Source organism: Lepisosteus oculatus, chromosome 15 (assembly GCF_040954835.1).
Source record: "Lepisosteus oculatus isolate fLepOcu1 chromosome 15, fLepOcu1.hap2, whole genome shotgun sequence".
Lineage (NCBI taxonomy): Eukaryota > Metazoa > Chordata > Actinopteri > Semionotiformes > Lepisosteidae > Lepisosteus > Lepisosteus oculatus.
Genome location: NC_090710.1, coordinates 29,236,450 through 29,256,419, shown reverse-complemented (window position 1 = coordinate 29,256,419; position 19,970 = coordinate 29,236,450). Strand labels below are relative to the sequence as shown.

Here is a 19,970-nt window from a genome sequence, read left to right as displayed (position 1 = left end):
ATTGTTCATGTTTTCATGTACTGTACTTGCTTAGGAACACCCTTATGCATTTCGACTTAAATTGTATTCAGGTTTTTCTCAACGTGGTTTTCATAAATGTTGAACAGTTTACTTGGGAAAAGCAGGAGGCATCATTAGTAACTACTGGCCAGTTGCGTTATCTGAAAAGCGTTCCTGATTACTGCATGCCAGTTATAGGAGTGCCTGCATTCCTGAGCCCTTTCTCCCAGCTAAAACAAATCCCCAAATTTTAGAACCTCACTTACCATAGACCTAGTCATTTAACATGAATGTATACAGTAAGTAAGAGGAGCTGTACTGAAGGAGGAAATTATAGTCGTCTTACACAATCATGTCAACCTTATACCTTTATGGAGTTCATAGAGATTAAACAGCTCTATGCGGACCGCTGGTAGAATTCTGGCCATGACAGAGGACAGTCACCACCCCGGGCATGAGCTCTTCACCCCACTGCCCTCAGGCAAGAGATAATGTATCGGGAAAATGAAAACATTTTTGCAGTAGGTGCACTGACACTTAAACTAATGTTACATAGGCACAGGCAACATGTATCCTGCTGATTAACATTTGTGATCAAGAGAGATGCTCGACAGGGTGTGTACATTGAAGGTGGCCTGCCTCAGAAGCAACACAAGCTGTCACAAGTCTGTGACGCATGCTTTGCATCAGGATGCAGATGCTGTCTTGTGGGATTCTGTCCAATGTGTTCACTGTGTTGTTCATCTGTTGGGATGAGCTGATGTTGGTCTGTTGTGCTCAACATTTAGCGCATTGTCTAAAGCAGTCAGGTTCTGCTGTAGTAGGGCATTCATGGCTTAGCTGTCCCATGTTCTTGCTACACAGGCAGCTCGGGGATGTGGGGATTCCCACTAGAATGCTGTCAAGTCAGGATGAGCTCACAGGAAAGGGCAGCAGCAACAGCTCTTGATCAGTGCAGCACCGTGTAGTCAGAAGCCCATCAATCACCACACAAAGTGGAGGTCAGGAGAGATTACACACTCCTGCCCAGAACACCACACTTGGTACTGTATAGTTATATTTTTATTTTTATAACTATAGTTGTTAGAATTCTAGAGATATCCCCATTGATGGCTCTGTTGTACTCAGCCTTTAGCATATTTTCTGTGCCACATTCGCTGGCATCCATCAGGGTGCCTTACACAAACTCTGATGCAGGCAAGTCCACCCAAGGTGACTTGGCCCAGGCTTGAACAAACTGATAAACCAAAGGCACTGTTCTCTTGATGAAACTGGTCCCGTCTAGGCATGTGGAGTTTCACCAGGTGCGCCTTTCAAGAGAATAAGTCACCTGCAGCCAAGCAGCTGCCTTTCTAATGAGGCAATTTAGTCCTTACGCTAGAATCAAGGTTATTCTAGTGTATCGTGGTCAGACAACAAATGCAAAGATCATTTAATCAGTGTCCAGAAATGATGTTTTGATCAATTGATACCTTCCGTTATGAGTTTCTCCTGATGCTCAATGTACAGTATCATCTCAGACACTGGCATGTTGTTTCACGATAAAATCGGGACAAGTTGTCAGCACAGAAAACAGCAGAGGAAGGTTGATAAAAATGCACCGTAAGGTCCAGATGTGAATATTTTTATGGAAAAAAATAAACTCGGAATCTCTCATCTCAGTACATTTTTCTCCATTCAGCTAAAGCTGGCTATAGATAGACATGAGCTACTGTGACGTTACACGATAGTGCAATGTAGACTTTGTCATTGTTATAACTATAGAGAAAAATACAGAGTTTCTACAGACATCATGGTTAGAGATATTATTACTTTATAAGATACCAGATTCTTTAACCTCAACTATAAGATCCTTCATTGTGGGAATAACCTACCTCTTAGCAGTTTCAGGTGAGCGTTACAAAGAGTTAACGTTTCTATCTAAATTACCCTGTCGATTTACGTTTTGTTTGCCACAAACAAACAAGCGGCTTCTGCAAAACTGAAGGACGTGAGAAAGTTATTTTTAGTCTCCGCTCAACAGTCTTCTGGTGGTTGCGTCATCCTCATAGTAACAATGGAATGTTAGTCGTCGTCAATGGAATTCGAACTCTTCAGAAACAAAACGACAGTGACGATGGCAGGAAAACACACAGACCTGTTCATATCATGGCTTGTCGTGTTTGATACATGGATTTCCCACGTTTACAGTAGATGTGTTTCATAATAATCATTCTAATGAGATTATCGGGGTGCCGTTACATAGGGTTCACGGCTGAATACAGTACGTACATTCCGTGAGATAGTTTTCTGTATTTTGTTTTTTGGTATGTCTGTATTTTTACATACAATGTAACCCCTTGCTCCATCACTCCAGGCCCTACGCTGAATGAGCTTTCGCGCACCACATCGTTTTTAGCAGCGAGTTGATGAATGTCGACAGAAACTCTCAGCTTCCTGTCCCTTTAAATGAGGTGGGGGGGGGCTTCACAAAAACTAAAAGACCGCGATATGAGCATGCGTGGGGTTTTCAGAGGCTGGGAATGGGACTGGGAAGATTCGGATCCAAGCGAGAGAGGTAAAGTTTCGATATCGTTTAAACCAATTCTTTAGGAAGAAACGCTAGTGGACGCGTGGGGGAAAAAAAAATCAGTATTTGTGTCTTCGTTAGTGGAAGGACTCGCTGCAGTTTTCATGGCGAGGGTCCGCAGTGATTCTGTGAGGAGTCTCTTGATGTCTGACAAGCAGACAATCGTGTCAAACATCATTATTAACATTGTTAGCAGCTAGAGAGAGATACTTCTGTATTATAGAGCGCTTGAAAATGATACGGTGTGGGCAGGAGCAATCATCAGGTGCCGTTTATTGTAGTTATGTGTTTGATTTCCTCCAACAAGCGGGGCAGTCGGCCAACAAAGGCTAGCCTACCCATTGTGATGTTGTTGAACAATTGGTGCTTCTATTGAACTCTGTGTCATAAACATTTCCTGACAGCGGTCATCTGACCGCAGTGAAATAATCGAAGTGGCACTGTCAGAATTCATCAAGTTCTGCCCATTAAAGGTGTAGTCGGCTCCGCACGGGCCGGGCAGTGCTGGGGGATTTGTCAAATGAAATCTGGTCGTTGTTTTTGACAATGACACAGTCAAAAGCAAAGTGTTTTGTATTCCTGAATGCCGCGGCACACGATTTTGTCGAAACGACTGAACAACAAACGCAGTGACATCGGGACGGGTGCAGCGATCGTGTTCAGAAGATGTGGTGCTGGTCATTCGGACAGGCAGATGTCTCTTGTGAAAGGCGACGGGTTTTGAAAGGAAAAAATCGTAGATGTTGCGATCTCGAAAGGTCTTCTTAGCAAGAGACGAGTTTTATTTTTTGCCCTCGGGATTTTCTACAGACCTTTTTTCAGAAGTAGGGATTTTGCATTAACGTCACTTGCCCAGGTTGTTCATCTGTTTTTGTGTTGCCAAAAATATATATATTTGCTTCCTGGTGTCTTAAACTGTCCACAATGCAAACAGTGTATTCTGTATTGAGTTGCGGTTTCTAATGGGAAAACCCTGAACCACTATATGTTTTGCAGAAACTGTTTTCCTAGATCTCTAACAAAAGATCCCCAAAATGTATACATGTATTAAAGACGTATCAGGCTTGAGTTCACCTTTTTTGTAGGGGGGAGAAAATAAAGATGCTTTGTTTCTAAGTTTCTAAGGTAAGAAAAACAAGATTTGTTCGAACAGAAGAATTAGTACTGTCGGCCTTTCAGCGCTCAAGTCACAGATAAGACCTCTTGACCTGACCACTCTAATGAGCTTTATTTGTCTGGGGCACCTATTGTGATGTCACACAGGAGTCAGGAGTTGTTTCAGTGATGTCACTGTTATGGGGAGGTTGCTGGACAACATTGCTTGTAGGAGTAATGAAATGATTGGGGGAAAAACAGGCCAACAGCACTAAAAGTTTACAGCATTAAGACAGCAAGGGATCTCTTTAAAATTAAAATTAGCAGAGGGCAGCTTAACATGCAGGCAGTCCATTATTTGGGGTTTTATCAAAGATTACGGTAATTTGCCCTGCTTAACGAAACCAATATGTGGTTATTCCAGAAGTTCAAAACTTCCCCCACAGTTTCAGGCTCCTCCTGTCCTTTTCCAGGCGACTTAAGTATCACAATATGCAATCGCAATGTCGCAAGTAATATGACATCAAAACATTGTCTGCTTGATAGTCTTTAATTGCATAAATCGTCTAGACTTTGTAGATGGAAGTTTTTATTGCTAAACTTTCTCTTTCTTATGTAACTAAGCCTAGTCGCATTGTGCCATTAGAATATGTCACAAGCTGACAAGTCTCGTAAATGCAGATCATGAACAATTTTTCAGTCTTCTATTGACCTAATTCTGCGTTGCAGAATATCGCAGCAGAAACGGACCTTTTCTCTTTTTGTTTCATTATGCATCGGTTTTAATGTGAATGTTAGCAGGAATATGTACAAGAGCTAGTTTACCTTCCTAATGTCTGTGCAGGAATCTGCCATGTTGGTCACTTTTATAAACCAACGTCCTTTTTGCTTATTGATGCATTCAGAAGCTTTGCTTTGAGCCAGAATATCGCCCATATAAATGTGCTTGTCAACCAAGGTGCTTGCTTCCTTCACACACAGCCTCTTTGGAATATGTACATGCAGCTAATGAGTCTGCATCTACTGTAGGAGTTTCTTGTGCTTGCAAACAAAAAAGATGACTATATCGATATTAGCAACACTTGTTGAAATAGTCACTGGAGTGTGAAGCATGATCTGTGGAATACTTGTTTCCATTTCTCTTAATTGTTTCATTGAACAGAAAAATCCTTTGAATTTCTACAGAATTTCTTAAAAAAAACTGTCCTTAAGTATAAGCTTAAGGCTATCATGGTAAAGAGACAGTCAAAACCTTTTAAATGCATAATGCAAACTTCCATCTACAAAACAGTTTAATATGGTGTAGAAATAGATTCACACGGAGTATGTCTTCATGGCCTCCTTGCATATGCTTGTTGCTTTTTGGAGAAAAAAAAATGAAAGTTCAAATTTTAAACTACTGTACAAGGTGTTCAATGAAAAATTAGAGACTGTCCACTAATTCTGTTTAATATCGGGCAAGAGGCTGCCCGATGGTGGGGGGTTTGAGGGCCAGACCATGTCAGTTGGATGCCAGCTTTAGGAAGGGGTACGTTGTGTGGGGGGCGTAATTCCCTCATAGCAGCCCGGGCAGTGAAGCTGTTAAAACAGGAATTCCTGGACCCAGTGCAGGCTAACGCCATGCGCTCTGACACCCTCGGGGCAGAACTGATGACTGGGGGGGCTCCGGCAGGGACAGCAAAATGAAGGATTCGGGAAAAAGGGCGAGATGAGACAACGCATCTAGGCTGGGACCATAGGCGTGGTGGGCTGGACTCTAGACCAGAGAAGGACAGAAGGTGGGGGCTGGGTGAGTGGGCAGAGATTTCAGACAAGGGCGCTAGAGGTCAGCAGCAAATTCTAAAGAGGGAACTGAAAGGGGAGAAGTGGCCGTGGTTATTCCGGAGCTCAGCTGAGAGGCGATGTCAGGAGAGCCTAAAGAAAGGGAAAACACCCGGCTCCTTGCACCTGCTGTGGTGTTTTCTTCAGGGAGGCTGAGGTTGAAGGGCTGCTTGCTCGAGTTGGCGAGGAAGCTCCGAATCCCGCCCGAGTTTAGAGAGGGCAAACAATGGCCGCATCGCTGAATACAGCTGTGCACGGAAAGGTGGCGCGCGCTAAGGAGGATGAAATTTGAGCCACACAACCGGCAGCAGCAGAAAAGCGCAAGAGCGGCTAAGGTAAGCTTTCACAGCTGCAAGCGTGAGAGAGTTGTCTGTCTCTGACTGCCGCACATGTCAAATGCGAGACAGATGAAGGGGAGACCAGAGGGTGAGATTAGATCTAACCTTCCTCCCAAGCTTCTGTTGTAAACGCCATTAATTAACTCTCCGCTGAATAGCATTTTTTTTTTTAATTACTCAAACTGCATTTGAATTAGTGCTGTCTGGTAGAAGGCAGAGGCCAAAGGAGTTTTCTTTCACCTTTTCTGATTATTTAGGCAAATGGTGTTTAAAGCCAGTAATGAGGAGAAGCAAAATGGTACTTTTATTCTGTCACTTATTGGTTTTAATTGAGGTAGAGCCCCCAGTTTCCTCTCTGTGCGGGATGAGGGATGTGCAGAGTTAAAAAATCTGGGCTACTTTAAATGCGCCTGAAGTAGCATTTAGTTGGGTTAGATTCACAGAAGAACACTACTTTGGGTATAGCAATTTCCCATTGTCTTCATATCTATGTTTTACCAACATTTGTTGGAGGCTGAATGAATTCCTTTAATTCAAACCTGCTTGGGTATATTTTAGTATAACTACTGTAGCATAGTCAGTAATGCTATTGCTTCGTTAAAAAGCACCATCCATCCTACACATAGCCAACTGCTTTGCAAATCTGACTGCACGAGACGATTACTGTACATTACTGATTTTGTTTTTCACGATTGCTTTTTTAGGTTGTGAATTTGTGATACTGCAGAACAGAGCTGCGACAGAGCTTCATCATGGGAAGTGGTAAGCAAGGCTCATCTGTGAATAATTTATGCAGTGTTCCTCATTTAGAGCGACTGTTGAGTACTGATAACCTTTTAGCCTAAAATTTGTTTTTGCTTTTTTTAGATGATGAGCAGATTTGTTCCACTTTTGGCTTTATGCTAATGTTTTTCTAAAACACTGTAACTCGGAGCTGTGTGAAATATGCAGAAAATCATAATCACAGTGCCTTAAAGCCCTTCAGTGAGAATTTAAGCTTTACTTTCGCAGAATGTTTTCAGCTGCATATTGTATAATTATAGCATACTCTGGATCTCAAGCACTTCCAAGAGTGTACAGTGCAGCATACAGTATCTGTGGTTTGTGTATCTTGGTATTCCTGCATACGATTAGGATATAATAACAGTAGACTGCTTTGTTGCCTCTACTCTCCATCAAACTCAGGCTCAGGGTGTTCCTCTGATATTTTTTTATGTATGCAAATGTAGGTTTGTGGGAATTTTTAAAAGACATGCCAGATGATAGAAAAGTAGTTGCATTGTTTGAAATGATTTGTTCTTTGGTCTTTAGGCATTTCTGGAGTGGAAAAAAAATTCTTTATTTTTTTAAAAGTTATTTTTATTTTTCTCTCTGGAGGGAATTGAGGAATCCACTGCCGATGGGGACAGTGTATTTCATAGTTTAATAGTCATAGTATATTCATAGTATTTAATATGAAGGGTTGTGAGGAATCGATTTTCTGAGCATTTCTGTTTTGTGCATGACAAAGGCAGGACGTTGATTCAACCACCAAATTAATTTCAAAACCTTAAATACTCCTTGGGGACTTTTATTTCTACCCCAAGCTACACTTAGAAACCACAAATGTAGAAAGTGATGGTGTGGCTACCAGCAGGCAGGTTTAAGTGGCAGGTTAGACGGTTTTTGAGCCGCAGATGAGCATGTAATGTTTATGTAAGGGCTGACATGTAGCATCAGTAAGATGCCTGCCCTAGTTTCAGTGCTTATTAGTTCACCACCAGTGATACTTAAAAATGAAGGAATAGCTGTAGCTGATACTACAACCTGCTTTTTGGTACACAGTACACAAGCCAGGTTTATTGGTTTTACATTGTAAGAGCATTACTGTGTCCTTTCAAGAATTATAGTATGATGCAATTTCCTCCCCTTTGTTATCATTTTAGGTTTTATTTTTCGCCTCTAAGGCAGCAGAGTTTGCCAATACAATAACACTTGTCCTCCATTTCACGAGCAGTAATATGAACAATGTCTCATGGGGGTTATGAGGGATTTACAACAGTAGCAGATGATTATTTTTACCTGATCTAAGGAGTGTCAGTGTTGCTCACTCTCACTCAACGTAGTGACTTCACATATCGGTGCAATGTCCCCGGAGATATCCCTCAAGTTAAGAGGGAAATGAATGGAACTGGGGAATTGTCAGTGCTTATAAATTGTTCACTGGTCAAGCTAGATTTCAGACTGGTGTTGTATGGGACCAGATTTTGTACTGTTTATTCTAAGGTGAGGTGAGCTTCAGCAGGTCCTTGCCGTTCTCCCACTTGGGTAACAAACCAGGAGATCATGAGAAAGGCACCACAGATTAAGAGGTTTTACAAATCTGAAGAGTTTTCTTTGAGCTCACTCAGCTAGTAATGCACACTTTTCCTATTGCATAGTAACACCGTAGTTCTGAAAATATTAAATTGCTATTTGCAATACATGCATTTTTTAACCTTTTATCACAGGGGGGTTTCAGTCACTGCAGATGTTAATCAGAGCTCGTTCAGTTCATCGCTGGACACACATTTGGCAGGAAATCCAAAACGTCCAAGCCACATGTCTGCCAGACAAACAGCAGTGCATGGAATGGCTCCAGCTTTTCAACAGTTTGATTGTGCCGTTGATTGTTTTGTCCAGTAGCCACGAGCCTAGAATCTCCTGCCGTTTGTGTACAGCTGTGTGTCTCTGAACCTTTTCAGTGTTCCTGTCGCCGAACCAAGCCAACTCCTTGCTGAAGAGGTTCCCCCGAGCAAACAGCTTGATGGAGGAGTTCAAGCAAGGAAACATCCAGAGAGAGTGCAGGGAAGAGATCTGCTCGTACGAAGAGGCAAGGGAGGCCTTTGAAAACGATGAGAAGACAGTGAGTCATGTTGAGTGATTGTGTTTCGAGGGGGGGGGCTCAGACTCAGACTCTACCTGGAAAATGACTTCTTTTCTGAGGTCATTTAGGGCTCCTGCTCACCTTGACAGTGGTGATGGTTCCCTCACACACAGCACGTGCATTTAGATGTTTTCTCATCCCCATCTGAAACCAGAAAAATCAGTTATCTTCTGTGGTGTGAAACTGGGATTGTTTTGTTTTAAAACCTTCCACTTAAGATAACAGATTTGCAACAGAAAGTGCTGCTAGAAGCCGCAAAGTCACCTTTCCGAGGATGGTCGATTTTTTTTTTTCCCCATACAGTTTCATTTTGAGGACTTTTGTGAAGCTCAGGTTAAACCCAGTGAGACCCAGTGGAGTATTCCTGGCAGCAGCACACACAATCACTATCGCATTTAGCTCCTGGCACGAAGTGGAGTTTGGAATGCAAGCTTATTTGTTGATGTGCCAAGTCCACACAGATAGTATTGTTGGCTGTGTGCTTCTCCAGGCCCAGTTACTTTTATCTCTGCTAATTTAAGCTCTGTGTGCAGGCTAGCCTGTAAGGTTTCACATCCATTTTTCAGTACAAGTGAAGAGCCCCTGTATCTTTGGCAGGTGATCCCCACACATGAGTGTTGCTTACTGTACGTGTGCCAGTCAGGGCTTTGAGGAATCGCTGTGAATGTCTAGATAAATCAAAACGTGATGTTTGAGCAAATATTTTCTAATGTGAACAAAAAAAAATAAATTTGATTTAAAAACAAACCTTTTAAAAATATATCCTGCATATGCTTGCAATTAAACACACACACGTTGATATTGAAAAGTACTGTGGTAATTGTGTCTCAGCCCAGGGTATGCAATGTTCTCCCACTCTGTGATGGAACTCAGTATCTTGTTACAAGGCACGTGAAAAAATAGCAGATTCAGATCTTTCTCCGAGAGAGATAGCAATTCCTCCACCACTTATGCAGTGCAGCCCACTGAAGCTCAGCAGGTGTGAGCCCGGTCAGAACTTAGATGGGAGACTCCTGGGAAAAGCTAAGGTTGCTGCTGGAAGAGGTATTAAAGGGGCCAGCAGGGGGCGCTCACCCTGCTGTCTGTGTGGGCCCCAGTGCCCCAGTATCATGACAGGGATACTATACTGTTAAACGGTGCCGTCCTTCGGATGAGACGTAAAACCAAGGTCAGGAATCTCAGGAATTAATGTGGTCATTAAAAACCCCAGGGTGTTTCTCGAAAAGAGTAGGGGTGTTACACCAGCATCCTGGCCACATTTCCCCCTGGCCTTTACCAATCATGGCCTCCTGATAATCCCCATCTCTGAACTGGCTTCATCACTCTGTTCTCTGGTGTGTGGGGAGTGTCCTGGTCCACCGTGGCTGCATCACATCATCCACTGGTGGAGCGGAGTCTCCATTACCTGTAAAGCGCTTTGAGTGGAGTGCCTAGAAAAGCACTATCTAAGTGTAAAGAGTTATTTATTATTATTATTATTATTATTATTATTATTATTATTATTATTTAAAACGCTTTAAAACAAGGTTTGTTCTGGCACACCCTGTTGTGCAGCAGGGCTTTTTTTCCTGTAACACCGATCCAGCTGCCGATGCCACCAGCGGCTGAGCGCCCCGTCTCTTCTGTCTCCGCCGTAGAGGGTGTTCTGGGATGAGTACGTCCGGGAGAGCAGCCCCGGCAGCAGCCTGGACCTGGGGAGCAGCCGGTTCCACTCCGTCTACCTGGTGGTCCCGCTCCTGACCGCCCTGGCCCTGATCGTCATCGTGCTGGTGGCCGTCTGGCGGTGCCACTCCCGCAAGCTCTTCCAGAGGGGCTCCGCCTTCGGCCCGCGGCGGGAGGGGCCGGGCCGGCCGGAGCGCGCCCTGTCCCTGGAGCCCATGGACCGGCTGGGCCCCCAGTGCTACTACCCGGACGCCTCCCCGCCGTCGGACCTGACGCCGGGCCGGCTGTCCGGCGGGGACCCCCCTCCCTCGTACGAGGAAGCCACGGGGCGCGTGGAGGTGCGGATTGAAGCCGGAGCCGCGGACGCAGACCCGCCCCCCCAGTACGACGACATCGTGAGCGCCGGTCCGAACAGCAGCGTGCTCGTAGGCGACGTGAAGTGAAAGCCCCCAGAAGCGGAGCTACCTCTAACGCCTTTTTTTGTTTTGTTTTCCCTTCTGGTTTAAATTAATGTTCTGCTCTGATTCCGCTCGGTTGAATGACATCAGGTGTGTGCCGTCTCGGCCTCCCCGAGAATAACCGCGCAGGCTTTCAACGCCTTAATCCTGAGCCGCTGTTTTTACCTCATCGCTGCCCGAGGTTTAATTTTAGAAGCGATCTGGAGTGGTGACCTGGTGAGAAGCTCCGTGTACTGGCAGTTAGCACAAGCTGCCTGCGCCCTTAGCATGACAGCTGGTTACTTTGCTGGCCTTTGGTTCCTGTTACTGAATTTGGAAAGGGTCGTATGTTTGATATGCGTTTATAGTGTAGAATTGTGATTGAACGAAAGAACAACAGTGCGGGTTTTTGCCTACCACTCGTACACAGGAGGCTGGGATGTTTTATGACTCTGACTCTGAAGGGGGTGGGCTCAGGATGACCCCCATCTGCTTCCCCCACAATTGAACAATTGTGTGCACAGTAGGGCCTCTTACATTGAGCAAAATACTGATACAAGTACTAAAAAGAGTCTCGCTGGTTGATTTGGAAGCTCTGGTTTTTCGGGAGCCCTGGGGATGGGGGCTGGGATGGTATTCCAAATGTCAAGACCGAAGCTGCGATAAAGCTGCTGGGGAATTTTGCCCTGAAGTGAGAAGTAGCATATGAACCTCAAAACCTCTCGGTGTAACTTTATCTATGGGATCTTTATCCCAGCTCCTCATAGAAAGACGCAGGCTTTTCAGTGACGTTTAAATAGAAAAGTATGAGCCAGAGAAGGAAGAGTTTGGAAAAGCAGGTAGTTAAAGTGTATATAAAGCAGAGAAAATGGATTGGCACACAGTCACATGGAAATCAAGGGAGAATGTCGGGATACTTACCCATTGCTTTTGTCATCTTATAGTCAATATTTTGTTTTAGATGTTACGGTGATACACCCCAAGGCATCCTTAAATGTAACCTTCTCGAATACTTTTGTGATGCTCTCACAAAAAAAAATCTGAAGGCAAACATTTAATCGTTTTATCACTGAGGAGTGGAAAAGGACATATCTACCAAGTGTAGTTGTTAACTTTGCGGTGTAGTGCTTTCACACTTACTGTAAACTGGCCAACAAGCGAAAGCTTGAAATATACAGGAGCCATGAAGATTTTTCTTTTATTTACAAATGGAACATGTAAACACGCTTTACTTAACTACATCTTAGGCTTTCCTAGCATCCCTCAGTAATTTGTTGTAATTAGAGGGGAATTATAGAACCATGTTTTACAGAAAGAATAGCTTTTATGTCTAAGATGATTAAAGGTTACATTGTTTATTTCAATGTCTGTGATAAGGACGAATTTTATACTGATTTTCTAATAAGATATTAAATTAGATTATAAAGTACATTAACAGTATTAGTTGACATGAAAGCAGCATTAGTATTTAAACACCTGGCTTGTGTTTTAAGTAACTTTCAGCTGGCTAAATAAAGCTAACCTCAGACAAATGAAGAGCAAGTTTCAAGAAATACTTTTATATTTTGATATGTTTAATAACAATGAGCTTTGAAAACAGCCATCTGCTTTTAGCTTGGGGGACCTACAGTAACTGTTGAATGATCCAACAGGTGATTTTTGTATTTTGTATGTGATGTTTTGCTATGAAGCCTGTGTTTGGTGTTTAAAAAATGCAAATTGGTTATGAAGGTCGAGGCAGACACAGCTGAGCTCCCTAGTAGAGACCCGGGACAATTCCAAGCCCTGATGAGTACACTATAGAGCCTCAGTCTTCAGGCACAACGTATTTTGTTCAAACGTTTAACTGCAGCCAGCAAATCCATTTTCTGGGTATGGTTGGAGACTGAGATCCCTTTAAATTGCATGTGTTCGCTTTGGCTTAGAACTGATCTTTTGGAAATACATATGGCTCAATAACATTTTGCTGGTGTGAAAACTGAAAGTGTAACGGGATGTTTTATCTCCTTCAGATCCTGTTTATTCATCCCTCCTGCCTTGTTTGTATGTTTGCTTTTTTGTGTTTGTTTTGTTTTCAAAATGAATTAAGAAAATGTAGATCCTAATGACTCATTTTACCTAGGACAAGAGGCAGAGAATGAATGAATTAAGAAAATGTAGATCCTAATGACTCCTTTTACCTAGGACAAGAGGCAGAGACAGTGGTCAGAGTCAGAGCAGACTGGTGAAGAGAAGCTAATTGAATCCTTAACTATACTAGGCTGGACGGCAGGTACCGTAGTTGCCAGTACAGTGTTCTTTGGGGGGGAAAAAAACACTCAAAAATGGCTTTAATGGGAAAAAGAGCTGTGGATGTATGGAATAAGAAACCAGCCATGTTGTTGAAGCTAATACCTTGACTTACAGTAAGTAACAACTGGTCGAGATACATATGCTTTCTTCTGTTCATGTACAGTATACTGTAAAGTATTGCTAGGAAACAAAAACGCGTTCCAGCATTTGTTTATTTTGAAAACACACTTTATTTTGTCCTAAATGCCCAGCTTTGTGGTAGCTAGTTACTGCCTTATCAGTGCAGCTGTTACCTTTTTTTTTAATTAATGTTTATGAAAAGTAAAACTCATGTTTAAAGAGTTTTGATTCTTCATTTATTTTAAGGAAGCTGCTGACATAATTTTGTGTTGCAGAGTTTAACTTCATATTTAAAACAGAGATATGTTGCTCTTTGAGAGAATTGTGATTCTAATAGTTGCAGTTAATACCTGAAAATCTCAAAATTGACCTTTCCTTACGAGACATTGCTTCTGTACTCCCCCCGGTGATTAGTAGACATTGTACAGCTGATGGACTGGAATGGGTTTTCAACCAAAGTAGAAAGAATAATCATTTACCATGGTTTTGAACAACAGTAAAACCTCCATCGCAGTTGCTGCTTTAAGAAAGAGACAAATGGTGTATTACTGATTCAAATTTACAACAAAAGGTTTGCTTTTTATACCTCTGTTTATGTCATCTGTACGAAACTGTTTATATTGCATGGTCAGTTTGATGATGAAATTATCAACATGGATCTTATTGCTTTTTTATGGATGTGAACCACTGTTTTCTGGTTTGCAAGTTTCTAAATAATACTTTATGCATCGTGATAATTAGTGCTTTTTTGAAAAGAAGATTTTAAAACACGATGACATGTCTTCAACATAATCTGATCTCCCTTAACGCGGATGTAGCCGAGGGCTCTCAACAGACATGGGAAGGTCTGTCGGTCTTGGGGAAATGGGCTCACATCTGAATTGATCAATGCAGTGCAGTGCAACCAAAGACCTGTATTTCTAAGTTGCAGTTGAGGTGATTGAATTATGTTAGCGGCATTGATTTTGCTTGAGTGTGTGAAATAACGCCCTGTTTAAGATAGTGCTAGTGGAGTTTGACAGCTTCCCTTGTTGACTCAAATGAAATGTACCCCCCTGTTACCAGACGCAAACTTGATTTCAAACCAATAGTTATCAGTGTTGATCCAATTGCTGCATGTTCAGCCACAGTTGTCCACACTGTTGCCATTAGCCCCACTTGGCTTTTCCTTTTCTAAAATAAAAAAGCAAACCAAAAAAGGGAGGTAAAATTAAAGCTGTATGTCTCAATTTCACGTACAGTAACTCATTTTCAGATGTAGGCCTGTTGGAGTAACGTCAGGCTGACGGGATGAATGATGTTTACCTTTTTAAAGTAAAGAGCACAGCAGCAGTATCTGTTCATTTTGAGCTTGTATACTTTTAGAGAAACGTTTGTGAAGTGCCTTATTTCTTAAAATCAATCAGTAATTGTATTCACTGAAGTTAAAAAACACATGTTTTTAGAAAAGTGCAGTGTTTAACACCATTTGTAATAAAACTTTTTCAAAACGCGACAGTTTGCTTTTTGTTCTGGAGTCCTTTTTTCGGTCCACTTATATTGGACTTGCTGTGGTGAAAATGCAGAATTTCTCCAGTAGATATTTCAAAGGTCTAACACTGAAGAAACCAAAATGTATTCATTCACCAGATGGAGTTGTGGGCCAAATACATTCTTTAACCAGCAGCCATATCACCCTGCAACTCACAACTGGCAGCCCACTGAAGCTCAGCAGGTGTGAGCCTGGTCAGTACCTGGATGGCAGACCTCCTGGTAAAAACTAAGGTTGCTGCTGCGAGAGGTGTTAGTGGGGCCAGCAGGGGGCGCTCACCCTGCAGTCCACATGGGTCCTAATGCCCCAGTATAGTGACGGGGACACCGTACTGTAAACAGGTGCCGTCCTTCGCATGAGACGTAAAACCGAACCCCTGACTCTCTGTGGTCATTAAGAATCCCAGGCTGTTTCTCAAAAAGAGTAGGGATGTAACCCTGGCATCCTGGCCAAATTTTCCATTGGCCCTTACCAATCATGGCCTCCTAATAATCTCCTTCTATGAACTGGCTTCATTACTCTGCTCTCCTCCCCGTTCTGGCGCACTATGGCTGCTGTTGCATCATACAGGTGGGGATGCACATTGGTGGTGGTGGAGGGGAGTCCCCATTACTTGTAAAGCGCTTTGAGTGGAATGTCCAGAAAAGCGCTATATAGGTGTAAGCTATTATTATTATTATTATTATTAACCACTGCTATTGAAGTTAAAAGCTGTTTGACCAATTTTATCTGGGTTGAAGGCAAGGGCCTCTTCCTGAAGATATTGTAAGTGTCGGGTTTCCAATTTGAGATTCAAGGGTGAGACAAAGTTTCAAATTGTTTGTCATACATCACATGAAAATATGAACACAAAAAAGTGATGTAAAACAAAGCTTGTCTTACTGCAGAGATTGCTTAAAATGTCATTGAATTCCAATGTGCTGTATGAAGAAACTATCAGAGGAATAATATCTGTGCAGGCATCAGGCACCTTGGTTAGACAGATAATAGTTTAATGCAATAAACCTAATAGGAGGTAAGTGGACAGATCAGACACGGAGAACCTTTGATGTCAGGCCAGGTGCAGTCTGCTAGCTATTGCAAGCAAATAAAGAGCTCTGAGTGCCCTAAAATGGAGCTATACACAGAAACAAGCCAAGAAAAGCAGATGAAACAGGAAGGCTAATTTCTGAATCAGGATTTTACCATTTATTTTGATTCTGATGCACCCCGTTCTCTTTCCTTATCCCTTACAGCACCTTACAGTAGCACAATACATTTGAAGAACTATCCTTATCCTTAACCAAGACGAATGTTTTCTGTGGAGTTTTTTTAATTGGTCTTAATATTTTAAAGATAAATTCATACTTGGGAATGTATGAGTATTACGATTGAACACGGAGTCTAGCTTGCTGACACTACAATATAGAATGGAGGATTTTTCCACACCATGAAATGGATTGAATATTTGCCTGTCTAAATGTCCAGTCGGATCTCGGAACTCTGAGTTGGGAGACCTCCGAGTAAAATCGGGAAGAATCTGGGAGTGGTGTCGGCAGACCGGAAATTGGCACGCTTTCCTCTGGGCAATGAAAATCCAGACCAATGTCCCAGTGTGGTGAACAGTGACACTGACCTGAGGAAAATGTTAAGCATGGGGAAATGTTCAACTGAATCCTCTCTAAATGAAGTCATAAAAACATAGCACTGTACATTGTAATGAGTACAGGGCTAACCCCAGTCTCCTGTATAAATTCGATATGAGGCTTGCTCAATCTGGCCTGCCTAAATAAGAAGTGATTTCTCATTTCTCCGCAGGATCTGCTGTTAAGTCAGCAGCTGTTGCAGAATTCCTGTCACATGTCACCCTGTTGGGGGCTACATCCATGTATGTGTTGTATTGGGGGCTACATACATGTACTGTATGTGTTGTATTGGGGGCTACATACATGTACTGTATGTGTTGTATTGGGGGCTACATCCATGTATGTGTTGTACGTAGAGTGATTCCTTTTGTACATCTTGGCACCTTTCTACATGAAAAACACTGGACAGATTCAGGGAAATGCAATTACTACAAATACCATTACATATGGTGTGTTACGAAACTGGTGAAAATCAGGATTTGACCGAGCGGTTTAGTCAATAATTATTCCCAACTTTATCAATATACCCAAGCAGTTGGTATAATTGGAGGTACATGAATTCTTTATTCTCTGGCACAGCTTTGTTGAGAGGAGTAATAATCCAGGCACACTTGGTTAAAACAAATATTTATTACAATGACAAAACACAAACTACACTACACACAACATATGACTCACAAGTTACTTTATGTACAGTATTTACAAACATGGCATTTCAGAGTTCTACCATTCTGGTCACCCAGAAAACCCCAGACAACTACCAAGCATTAACCTCTTGATTTGCCTACCGAGGCCACACAAAAGATGAGCTGCCTTCTATCAAAATAAAAAGTAACCTGCAGTTAAATCTCTCTCTGCACCCCGGATGCCATAAAATAAATGGGAGCTTATATCCCTGTCCATAAAAATGCACCCCAAGCAGGAAAGATGTTTCTAACTGAGGTATCTTTTACCCAAGTTCCCTAACAAATAGCATGCTCTCTCTAACAAGGTTCAAATACTTAGCTGCAGTCAGGTTTGGTTTGGATGATCATGAAGTAAGGGCTCTTGCCTGGCACAACTTAAAGCCCCAACTCCTCTGGACTCCTATCTCTTCTCCTTGTTCTTCCTTCCTCCTTCCCTTTTTCTGTGCTCTTAATGTGATCTTATATTGTCTGTTTCTGTCCTGCTCCTTTACAATCATTAACCCACACCTTACCTGTGTATACTAAGAGAAACTTTACAATTGTTTCTGCTCAAGGGGCCCCTCAGAGCTGTTTGCCCTTCCAAGTGTCACAAACCTCATTTAAAATCTAAGAGTAACAATACAAATACAAAGCATTCTTTCAGATTGACGTAGGATATTGAAAAAAAGCATCCGTTTTGTGAAAATAGCTTTGTTTATGATTTTGGCTGTGGGCTTTCAAACTTAGGCAAGCAAGTCTCAGTCAATCTCTCAGGCTCTCTGGCCTCCTATGGCTTACCTGGTCTGTAATCTCCAGTAGTCATTTGACTTTATGGTGCCATGAGAGAGCTCACAGTGGGAGGCTAAACAAGAAGAAAATGCCACCACATTTGTTCTTAACCCTAATACAAGCTTTATCAACAATCTTTAAAGCTGTCATATCTGAAAAATAAAGTTTGTGCTACAGCTGGCAATTTTTCATTAACATGTTTAGAACTGACAAGTCAAGAAGGAGATCAATATGATCTGTCCTTTTTTTGACAGCATCATGTTTCTCATAGCATTCTTTTGTAATGAAATCCAAGCTTTCTTTTATATAATAACCCACCTTTTCAAAGAGAAAAACCTCCTAAGGATGTAATGCTGAAGAATATCGTGTTGGAGATATTTTGATAATGGGAGATTTCAATTTCTCCCCCATTATCTGGGAAAACATATCAAGAAGCATAACTCATACTTTTTCAGCTTTAGTTTGCGTTGCTCTAGGTAATTAATACAGCAATCAAAACATTTGTGTTTTCTATATTTTCAGCATCTTCTTATCAGAGCAAAGCTCTGGAGTTATGGAAACACAGAGATCAAGAAATCAAAATGTGTTCATATCTGTGCTATTTTGTCAAACACTAGATCATATTTAGTTTCAGAAAGGCTAAGTCTTAACAAATCATAGTTTGTTTTTTGAGAACATAGACTGTGCACAACTATTGGCAAACTGGAATATGGAGTAGCTGGGATACATTTAAAAGCATTATTCTTTGCATATTCCAAAATTCCAAATAACAAAATGAATAAAGAATAGGTTTTTAAGATTTGATCTGAAAAACTGTGTTTACATTATTTGTAATTCATCAAATTTCAACTGTTGGTAGGAGTGCTGTAAGTATGATGTTAATTACAAATAAGACATGTTCTGATGTCTGAAACTAAGGGACAATAGAATTATGTCAATAAAGGTTTCTGACTACTAAGAAATGGATGATTACATGGTGAATTAAATGTTAAATACATTTAATATTTTGCTTTTAGGTAGGAAAAATGTAGGACATAATCATAGCGTGTATACAAAAACTCATTGGTGTTATCAAGGAAAAGAATTCCTGATTTATCTCAGAATTCCAACAGAATTATCTTGTTACTACAAGAGAGCAGATTATCTTGTTATTACAGGATAACATTGATTGCTTGAGTGTATGAACAACCAGTTACATTGTGCAATCACCAATAGCTCAGCTGGAACTATGGATTTAGAGTTCCTGACAATGTTCAATGCTGTGCACAGATTTGAATTTACTTTCCACTGAGGTTAATCCAGAATTAGATGTTACAATTTGTACCTAATGTAAACACACTTTAAACTATGAGGGCACTCAGACTTATCTTTGCACAAGAAAGGGTGTGCCATGCACAGGTATCATAAGACAATTGTGCTATCATGTGATGATCACGGAAATCATGGAAATCTACTATATTGTAATTTCAAGATAATCTCAACGTCTGGTGCCTACCTCTTCCACTCAGAACAGGCGTGGATCAAACAGACATCATTAGCCAATCCCGGTTTGTCTAGTGTCATTACATCACCACACTCCCCTCCCCAAGCCTGCTCTGGCTCCAAATCTTGCTCAGTATTGCTTTCAACCTCTTGAGCTCTACAATTCATCCTTCGTTGAACTCACCCTGGACTTCTTGCTGGATTTCTGGATTTTAACGACTTCCAACGACACCATATGATATAAAGTGGCTTGGAAAATGACATGACATGACATTTAATTAATTACTCACAGAATCAAACCTTCAATAGAACATGAAGAAATATTTACTGCTTCTTGAAGCGGGGGTAATTACTGAGATTGTGCTCATCACAGACAGCTTTCAGGGTCTTGTGAAAGTGGATCACATCCTTCTTTACCAAGTATGATGGGGTTAAATCGATGACTCCCCCAAACCAGCCCTCTTCTGAAACTGAGGGGAAGAACACAGTAAAACATCAATGGATATAAGAAGTCAGCTGAGTCATTCTTTGTTATTAAGGATTCTGAGTTTTCTCTCCCTAGATTTGCATGGATCAGTGATGAGCCCTTCAAGTGCAGCCATTCTGAGGTGGAAAGTCATGTTAGATTTTCAGCAGCAC

General features: G+C 41.7%; 1 protein-coding gene across 4 annotated transcripts; it reads left to right on the top strand.

Moving 5' to 3' along the window:
* The first annotated feature begins 1,867 nt into the window (after window positions 1-1,867).
* Window positions 1,868-14,734, top strand: prrg1 (proline rich Gla (G-carboxyglutamic acid) 1). Of its 4 annotated transcripts, XM_015364317.2 has the most exons (5): window positions 2,111-2,557; window positions 5,633-5,820; window positions 6,528-6,585; window positions 8,547-8,707; window positions 10,366-14,734. In XM_015364317.2, exons 3-5 carry the CDS (start codon window positions 6,576-6,578, stop codon window positions 10,831-10,833), a joined length of 639 nt encoding a protein of 212 aa, XP_015219803.1. In that variant the 5' UTR covers window positions 2,111-2,557; window positions 5,633-5,820; window positions 6,528-6,575; the 3' UTR covers window positions 10,834-14,734. The 4 variants fall into 4 exon arrangements, with proteins under 4 accessions (XP_015219805.1, XP_015219803.1, XP_015219801.1 ...); XM_015364319.2 differs by lacking the exons at window positions 2,111-2,557; window positions 5,633-5,820 and adding an exon at window positions 1,868-1,890; XM_015364315.2 differs by lacking the exon at window positions 5,633-5,820 and having other exon boundaries at window positions 2,112-2,557.
* The last annotated feature ends 5,236 nt before the right edge of the window (window positions 14,735-19,970 follow it).

Excerpts from the sequence above, each read along its gene's own strand:
- prrg1 (XM_015364319.2), top strand. Across the intron at positions 8,708-10,365 it reads TTGAAAACGATGAGAAGACA|AGGGTGTTCTGGGATGAGTA; the intron begins GTGAGTCATGTT and ends TCTCCGCCGTAG.